At 26.7% G+C, this 10,433-nt stretch overlaps 1 protein-coding gene across 1 annotated transcript; it reads left to right on the top strand.

Moving 5' to 3' along the window:
* The first annotated feature begins 8,112 nt into the window (after positions 1 to 8,112).
* Positions 8,113 to 9,619, top strand: LOC111614520. Its single transcript, XM_023355894.1, has 5 exons — positions 8,113 to 8,417; positions 8,492 to 8,589; positions 8,662 to 8,821; positions 9,207 to 9,320; positions 9,412 to 9,619. The coding sequence occupies exons 1-5, from the start codon at positions 8,156 to 8,158 to the stop codon at positions 9,546 to 9,548; spliced, it is 771 nt and encodes a 256-aa protein (XP_023211662.1). The 5' UTR covers positions 8,113 to 8,155; the 3' UTR covers positions 9,549 to 9,619.
* Positions 9,620 to 10,433: the final 814 nt, after the last annotated feature.

Here is a 10,433-nt window from a genome sequence, read left to right as displayed (position 1 = left end):
TTATATGGAATTGAACGAAAATGAAAATTTGCTTGATAATTCAACTACGCTTGTTGGAGAACAATAAAAACACTACACTCAACAAGCCACCAATAAAACTCAACTGCCTAACCTATAACCAAAGTCTCCTTTTAATTTGTTTTTTAAAAAAAGCGCTTGACAAACTTGCCCGGCCTGCCGAAGTTGCCCCGATCTCCCCTAGTACTTTTACGCCTTTAAACATAATTATTTACTTATTTTGCATTAAATTGATGATTAATTTTTATAATTAGGCCTATAAATTCTCAATAATCTGCAATGATATAGAAAACGTATAATTTAGTTTAGATTTATTTGCAGATTAATAAAACTTCAAAAATTTTAATATAATATAAATAAAATATGCTAAATAATTTTCTATAGTTAAATATATTACTTATGTTATAATGATACATGGCTATAATAATATTAAAGATTAGATATATCTTCCTTTTTTCCTATAGATTTGTTTTCTTCGTTGTATAAAATATTTTTAATTTCATAAAATAAAAATTAAAAATTTAGATATTTCCTATAGAATATATATTATTTGTTATCAATTTAACTGCAAAAATATAATCAATATTAATACATATTAACAAATTAAAAATAAAATCTTTCTTTAAAAGTTATGGGTATACATGTGTGATAAATTTTATTATCGAATAAAATATTATAATTAATATCATAAGCAGAACACGTGCTATACTATATCTTACAAGAATTTTCAAAACACTTCACAGACTGTTAAGTCAACAACTGAATGATAGGAACTAAACATTGTTTCACCTTGCCACGCAATGTGTCGGTGAAAGTGTTTCAAAACTTACTCTTATTTGTTCTGAATCGTATAAATTGATTTTTTAACACATTTTGTAAACTACAGTTCATAATTGTATAGATATAAAATATATATTCCACTTAATATGGTTCGAATCAAATATTTATAGTATTATTGCTGTATCTTGTTACTGTAGCAGTATTGTGCATTTAATTCGCCTTCACTAATAAACAGAATTATTTAGTATTAGAAGGGGCGTAACCTATCGATTCATTTAAATTTAACCATCAAATAAAAATTTAAAAAATTCGTCCATAACAAAAACATTCAAAATGCATTATTTTTATTAAAATTTGCTTTCAGGAATTCATTCAAATCTTGAATTTATTCGCGACTTCTTGAGTTATTTTCGAACAATTTTCTACATAATTTCGTTACGGTATAAAATAGGGCTAAATGATTTCTTAAAAAATAATTCAGAAAATAAATTAAAAGAATTAAGTCTATAAAAGAAATAATTAAATTAAAATAAATTAATTTTTTACAACAAAATTAATCAATTAACATGTAACAATANATAGTAGTATAGAAAAAGTTATTGCTTGAGCAGGTTGATGGGTGTACAAAGTATAATGTTCTGGTATAATTTACTTAAGAAAAAATTAGCCAATCTTTTCAATAAGCTTAACATAGAAAGGATGGATGATAGTGATGAAATTATTTGAAAGTGGAATTTAAAGGTTTGATTGGCACTTTCATAACTTAAAGGGTATTTACTAGAGGGTACTTCTAGTATAGTTTCAATAAATACACTGTACTTACAGCTCTACTTTATATAGTCTGTGTATTTTATCATATTATTCCTGCTTTTATTATGTGTTAGCATTATTTTAGGTTTGATATGTTATTTGTATTATTAAAAATTTTTGAGTGTTCATAGACTCAAAATATTGAGTCTATGAACACTCAAAAATTTTTCCTGTATAAATTAATGGTAATTGCTTCTTTGCTCTGTGCCATTTCAGTTTGTGAAAGGTTTCATAGGAATGTGTAAAATTTAAAAATTTTCATTAATATTATAATTACACTTAGTGTATAAATATAGAATGTGTCTTTTTCAATCTACATTAATTTTTTATAGTAAAATTTACTGTATATTGATATTGATTTTCAAAGTTAAAAAAAAATGTTTCAAGGTAAAATTATATTTTTTGTTTTGACTTTCCACATTTTAATATTTTAATTTTTTCTAGGCTGCTTTCCATAAGTTGAGATCATCAAATCAGGCTTTCATCTCATTAAAAATGTTTAACATTTTCTAATAGCATTCTTTTTTCAATAATAATCAAAATTATTCAAAAAGTATATTTTAACAAGAAATATATTTTCTTTGAATATTTATACACTTTTTATAACTTATTCATAAGAAATTTTCAAAAAATTATATTTAACAGATATTTTATTAATCCAATATATTTAAGATATCTGTTTACACCAGAATAACAAGCAAACATTGCCCCATCATTGATACTTATCATCTCTTTTGTGATTTGACACTATCTCAAGAACAAAAACCAATTTTCTTGCACTAATCACTTGACAGAAGGTTTGTAATGAAACAAATTTCCAGCAGTGAAGTCAAACTTCAACTTACTTTTTTCAATTTCAACTACTAGTTATTAATTTTTATATATTTATAAAACATTTTTCTATCTTATAGCAGTAGTGTATTTCATATCTTAGTATTTTTCGACATAATAGATAAATTTATTTTTACTATTCAATGACTTGGTAGTATTATATTAAAATTGCTTATAACTATGAGCTACCTCTCTATAAGTTATATAAAAGTATTTGAAAAACTGCTAACTTCTTGCTTTAGAATACATAAATTTATAAGATTTCACAAATAATAGTTATTTTTATTATAATAAATTTAAAGCATAGAACATCAGAAAATTAATATAGACAGTGTTTTACTAATACCATCTAATATCAGTAAACTGAACTGTTTTGTGGAAAATTTTACATTATCTTGATTTGACCATAAACTTAACCAATAAGGAAGATTCTTTCAACAAAAAAAAATTTTTAAAGTAAAGAATGTTGATCATTATAAAGAACATATCAGATGCTAAGATGACATTATCCTAAATAATTAATCATGAAGGTTAAATCTGTAATACATGTAGTCTTTATAATAAGAATAAACTTTAATTTTAATTAATAAATAAAAAACAACTTTTAAATTAAAAATTTTATTATATTTCTTGAATATGTCTAAATTACATTATTTATATATTTACTATAAATTTTAAAATTTTCTTTGTTGATAATTTTCACAATTTTGTTCATCTCAACTGTTTCTTAGTTGTAAATTTGACTACTTTATTAGCATAGTAAGTAATTTTAATAGTTAAATATTCAGTTGTTTTTTCTATGTAATGATGACACAGATAATATAATCTGGTAGGTTTAACAAATTTTTAATTTATGTTGTTGAACTTATGCAAGATAGTACAATTTATTTAAATTTTGTTGTGATAATTTTACTCGTGTAACATATTTTAAAAGAATTGGCACTATGAGTGATATCGTGTTTGATAATAACGCATATAAGTGATGTTTTATTATCAAGCAGTATTTACAGATCAATGATGCTTTGTAAGCATACGAATGGCTATGAAAATCACTTTGAGTCATGGAAGTTCAGTATTTCACACATTTTATGTTTACCCTCTTTAATATTAATAACTGATAGTTGAATGTCATTTTCCTCAGACAGACACAACGCTATCACCAACTAACATAAATTTTTTTCTTTATTTGTAAGATTTTAATTTTTTTACATATAAAGTAATTTATGAAAGGCCGTTAGGCATTGAAAAAGTGCCGACAATCTTAGGAATAGTCATACTAGAATATTTTTATATGATATTATATGATATTCGTTTAAAGTTAATTCGTAATAATTTCAAACGACTTCTTAAAAATCCAATTTTATTATCACTTTAGTTTTTAACAAAGAATAAATAAAGGTAAACTACATTGATAAAATTATTATTTGTAAATGTTAATTCTCATGTTATTCTGAGAACAAGGTAGTTTTTCGTAATAGTATCTAATTTTTTCACATTCGTTACATTATAATAATTACTTCATGTTAAATATAATTCATAACATTATATCAGGTTATTAATATGGTTGGAATTATCTAATTAGATTTTTATCAATATGGAAGCAAATGTGAAGTTATTTTTAATGTGTTTGTTACAATAGCTACATGTTCTGTTAGATAGGTATAAAGTCGTTTTTAAAGTCAATAAAATAAACTAATTGTAAAATCTAATTTTCTTACCTTAGTATAGTCGTTGATTATCATATAAATTGTACTTTGTGTCCGATTATGTTATATAATTATATTTACCTACAGTAAATCAAATAAATTAGTTAATAAATGAATATCACACAAATAATTATAATGATCGCACGTCATGTCTACAGCTAGTATATCGCCATTTTAAGATTAGTTAATTTAATTGATTAATGTTTCTAGTCTTTAAAATATTATTTTATTAATGTTAGTCCATTATGACTATAAGTTATTAATTAGACTTATTATACTGATTTAACTTGAGGGTGAAATTAGGCAGCTTGAATTAGTCTCTTGGTTCAAAAGTATAAACTTTTCTTTGCACCTTTATACAATATTTTTTTATATTTCTTGATTTTAAGGATTTATTTCTCGAGCTCAAATTTTACTATTAAATTCCAATTATAATATTTTACTTAGTTCTTTCAAATGAATTCTCCTTCTCCTTCTTTCTATTCTACTCTTTCTCTTCGTCTATCAATAGCCGATGAATATAACCACTGAACACTGTCAAGAAGAATTCCTTGTGTCCAGCCCGTTCGTTAAGCTGGATACGTGTAGTTTTCCGGATTTTTTTTACTTATCTAAGACCCTGTCAGTTTTCCATAGAAAGACACTACTCTTTGGCAGATAGCTAATAAGTTGCTTTATCTAATCAATCCAATCCAATCCTCTTCCGTTTCCATATTTTTCTTCTGTGAGAATCAAACAAAACGAAGAAAAGCAACCCAATGATGATCGATAAGATCATCATTGGGTTGCTTTTCTTCGTTTTTTTTAGATCAGAAAGTTGACATATCATCGACTTTATCAGAAGTCGGAATATGTCAACTTTCTGATCCGAAAGAGTGTCAACTTACGCTTTCTCAGAGTCGATCGTGACTCTTATAACACTCTTCCCTCGATTCTTATTTACCTCGGGGGAATTTGCACCTTTGAATATGACAAAGAATGGTCAATTTTAATCAGTCGCAGAACGTTCTTCAAGCTTTTAAGATCTGTGCCAGTATGCTATTATCTCTCTCAGGTTCGTTTGTGTGCCTCCTTTGTATATCTGCGATGTGTTTCTATGGATCCTTCGGATTTCTCGTCACCCTTTGTGGTTGTGTGCTATTTCTGTCCAACAACTGGAAACTTCGCCACAACGAGAACTGTTAATCGACATCAAAGACTGATTTCCTGCGCTCCTCGACGCGACGTGAAGATTTCTAGTTCAGATTCGTAAGATACTGGAATTTTTAAACTTTTTCTCTTAGCACTGATAACGCGCGTAACACTATAATACTTAAATGTGTAACTTACTGTAGGAACTTTCGTGTCGTCAAATAATGTTTAAGTGTAGTTAACTGTGTCGAGTGAATTCTTCAAACTGTATCTCGTCATTCCTTGCTCCATTCTCTTGCTCCTACTCTCATATATACGAGCCGCGTCGTTGGCATCCATGAAAACGCTCAAAAAACTCTAGTAGTAGGCGTAACCTTCTTGGTATCAGAGTTTTCCCAATGTAATCACTTACATTCAGTGATAAAAAGACCGTAAAGGCGGTAGCCAGCTCACAACTGGTGCCAAATAGGCCATCCTGGTTCTCACATTCATTTCCTTCTTTATCACATCTTCTGCTTTTTACAAAATCTTTCAAAGTTAATTTAGGGAAAAATTATATAGCATTTTTCTAACAACATTAAATCCCATTACTTCTACATCAATGAATCATTTTAAGTGCGGTAGATGAGTAGAACAAATAATGATTTCTAAAAGAATAAATTTTTCCATAAATATAAATATTTTAAAATAAATTTCTATAATCTGATCTGTAGATGAATGGTAAGCAAAACAAAATTCAAACGTTTTATTATTAGGTTTCTTATTGCTCGTAGTTAATTTTATGAAAATATTTAAGAAAAAACAATCATCCATAAGAAAAATGCTTCAGAATCATGATGCATAATTTACTAATTGTTAGTTGAATATTCTGATAATATAATAAGGAAATCGTGATTCCCAAACGAGTACTTATTTATGAATTGGCTATTTTTTAGAACTTAAGAATATTTTAAATGTAGAAATGTAAGCATTTTGCTGAAATTTATAGCGTTTTAAATTGCTGTCTGCAATTTTTCAAATTCGGGTTCTGCATCAATTAAGAAATAATCACAGATAAGAGAATAATAGAAAGAAATAATTTCAATAAAAAGTCTGTTGAGAGATAAGAAGAGTAGCAAATTATCGATTGACGATTCTAAAGAACCTTGAAAGAGTGTAATTATTTATCACTTTCTTTAATCAGAAATGTGCTAAATATTCTTTAAGGAATAAATAAATTATTTTTTTGGTATTTAAGTCAAGAAGAATATGTACAGTACAGTACACTTTTACTATTTAATAGTTTTAAAAACAGAAAAGTAACCAAATTAAAATTCAAGATTAATAAAATAAAAAAATATACTTAATTACAATCACATGCGCATAGATTATATAATAAACCAACTTATATTATAGTTTATTTCTGTTTGTCATAAAATTAAAAGGTGAAATATTGGAAAAATGTTAATTAATTACAAGCAAATTGGATGTTTTGATTACTTCTTTTTAAGAGACTAAAAGACTCGAAAGTAGAAGATAAAAGTCGGGACTTTCTATCGAAACCAGATTGGATTGATGAAATAAGGCGACGCAATATATGGGCGATTTGCCAGGGCAGAATGCCCGGCAAGAGGACTCTCTATCGAAAACTAGCCCCTATTTAGGTATTAGATATATAAGGTAAACCCGGAAAGCCATCTCGCGGCCAGCCTTTGGTAAGGAACTTGCTACCAAATACTAGAGTTCAAGTGATCGGCCAAGATTTCAGTTGCCTACTCGGTCACTGATGAGAACAAACAAGTCAAATTGAATAAATTGCTTTAAATGATTTAAGTTTACTGTAAAGGTTAGAAAATAATATGATTTTACTTTTTAATTGCGTGAAAATTATAAATTATAAGTAAAAGTGGTAGATTGTTTTGTTTCATCCCCTGAATTCTTTCTATTGTTTAAAAGTCAATTTCATATTAATACATACATCAATGTACAGTACTAGAATAAGGATAATCATGTTTACGACATTAAATTTAATGGTAACATTAAAATATGCAAAAATAAAAAAAACACAAATTTTTTCAAGTTCTTCGAAATATTGAAAAACTGATATAAAAATATTGAATTTCTCAATACATCAAAGAATTTTGAAGAAATCGGTTTTCCAATATAGTGTTTCGGCTCGGTTGTGAGGTAATTGACTATCAAATGTTGGAAAGGATCCAAGTCTGAAATCGATGTGAAATTTAAATTTGCCCCAACTGGATCAGGCCTTCTAGCCGAGGGTGAAGGGTTTAGAAGTTAGAATCTTACAATTAATTTCGTAAGGACTTTCGGAAAATTCAATTTACTGTCTCACTCAATAGTACGGTAAATTATCTGATAATAGATGATTGATTAGACTGATTTAACCAATATGTAATTAAGTTTGTGGAAATTAAGTGGAGACAAAAATAAAATTCGAGTTAGCAAGAATTCCGATTTTAAGTGGCTCGTATCTATTGTAATAATAAAATAATTACTTGATAATATTATTTACAATTTTTATTTAGATAAGAATGTTAATACATTTTCGAAAATTTTAATTGAGTAATTTTAAAGTTTAGGAAAATTATTTGACATTATTTTTCTGAAATTATTTCCGATTTAAGAGGTTTAAATGAATTTAGAATATTTTAGTAATTATTTAATAAATGAAATTTAATAAATATTCTAATTATATTAGATAGAATTTTATTCTTGAAAATATTAAGAAATGCGAATTGTGAGCACAAAAATTCTACGTATTTAATAGTTAATTATAATAATTCAGGTATTAAAATGTTATTTTTATTTAAAGTGTTAAGCAATAATTGAACTTTTGTTTATAAAAAATTCAGAAACTATTTGTTGATCTACGGAGTTATATGTTACTAATAATGGTTTTCTGGCATTCAAAGCGTAGTGTTAAATTCTGGAGTAATATTATATTACTTTTTTTATTTATTAATTTAATATTTGGACAAGAAAAACAACTTCCAACTGCAAAAGAGACAGAATTTTCTCTTATAAAATCATTGCATATGGCTATTGATTGCAGAGATCTGAGGAATTGGAACCATGTAACCATAGGATTATCACCTACGCGTCTTATTCAAGTATATGCTCTAATCAAAAAGTTGAATAACGGTAAATCTATATTAAGCCAACTCTTATAACACTCTTAAATAAAAGTACATAATTTCTTAAAATATATTTTTTAGAGAAAAATTGTCAAACTAATAATTGGCATGACTTTCGATATTTTGACATTAATGATCCTTCGACTTGGGAATTCTGCATTGCTGGTTATTGTCGTGAGGTAAATATATAAATAGCTTTAATTATTTTATAATTTTACGGAGAATTCTATTTTAATCGTTACTAAAATCAGGGAAAATGCCAATGTATAACGATGATTGAAGGAGAAAACTGTATTATTTTTAATGGAAAATGCTGGATGGTATATTGCAATTTAACAGATTGCGACTCGAAAGAAGAAAAAGCTCTTTTGTGTGATTGTAATAGTAATTTCGATGCTTCAACTATGCATAGTGAGTGATATAATTTACATCTAATTAAAAAATATATATAAACTTATTAATTATGTAAGCAGAGTTTAAAATCTGCTACTCATTAGCACCACTCCCCTTAACTCCCCACATCTGGAATGGTCAAGAATTCGGAGAACTGAGGGGGACACGAAGGGGAAGAGATCGCTTGGTCAGGGGATAGAGGAGAGTAAGGTTCCCACCTTGCAGACGGGACATCTGAAAAACGGACGTTAAATTCATCCGTCCTTAGAATCACTGTTCCTTTTTGTTAAAGTTTAGCAGTCTGAATATTTGTAATATTACAAATTATAATAAATAATTAATACTAATGATAGATTTTATGTAGTTAAAATTATAAAGTAATCAAAAATTTCATTTTTTAAAGCAAAACTTTATTGGTATGACGAAGGTTTAGAGTCGACATTTATAGAACCTCCAGAGGATTGGGAAGATACGAAATTTATACATCGAATTAAATTAAACAATATTGGACCATTGGGTATCTATATATTAAATATAAATAAATATTGTATAGACCTAACTTTAAAAACTTTCTTTTATATAAAATCATTTATTTTTATATTTATCAGTCGAGAGAAATTATGAAAATCTACAGTTATCTGCTAGTGGAAAGTTTTCAATAATTGTACTGGGAGAAAACAAGTTTCTGAACTTAATATTTACAATTATTATTATTTATCAACAATTATCTATTACAGCAGTTTGAATAATAAAAATTCTATAAATTTGTATTAATATTACGTTTGCTACATAATATTATAATAAAAATTTAAATTATCAAAGCATTTTTAATGTAATGTACTAATTTCTATAATCTCATTACACATTTATATTATTGAGCAAATATTTTTAGATTGAATTAAATTATTTAATGAGATATTTACCTTACATTCCGATGCTTAGTCTAAAAATTGAAAATATGATTTTTTTATATTAATAGGAAATGCTATACCTTTCTATATACTTAGAGATATTTTTTATAATAATACTTATTAATGTATTATAATAACCCACTTACTAAACGCATTTTATATTATGTCATTTATTGTTTTAGCGTAGGAACCTGTTAGATTAAACTGCTCCAGGAGTTAATTAAATATTAATAAATATATATACAGTCAAACCTCGGTTTTAGATTTAATTTCTTCCTAAAAGTTGCTATAAACGTAAATAAATTTTCCCATGAGAAACAATATAAAATGGATTAATCCGTTCCTAACCCTCAAAGTAAAACTTTTTTTACTTTTTTGCTGTATTTCATGGTAAAAATGCCTACAAATGAAATATAATATATAATATAATACTATATTTTATATAATAAATTTTTAAATTTGATTTAAGAACCTTTAAACACGAATTCTTGGATTCCATTTATATTACGTCAATTAAAGCGGTTTTTATTAATTAATTTGATTTAAATTCAACTGCGGCGCGTACCGAAAAACGGAAGTCGTATCGTTCCCGCATGCGCATTGAAATGTAATTTAAATAACAACGTCATCGAAATTCGTATCGTGACGTCTAATGACACGGGCGATCTCAGAGCCACCAACTCCTGAATCGGTAGTCCTATCGCTGATTAGTTGAGTCG

Source organism: Centruroides sculpturatus, unplaced genomic scaffold (assembly GCF_000671375.1).
Source record: "Centruroides sculpturatus isolate CEXI.00-Female unplaced genomic scaffold, Cexi_2.0 scaffold1745, whole genome shotgun sequence".
NCBI classification, from domain to species: Eukaryota; Metazoa; Arthropoda; class Arachnida; order Scorpiones; family Buthidae; genus Centruroides; species Centruroides sculpturatus.
Note: the sequence above shows the minus strand (reverse complement) of the source record. Positions and strands in the feature narration are given on the sequence as shown.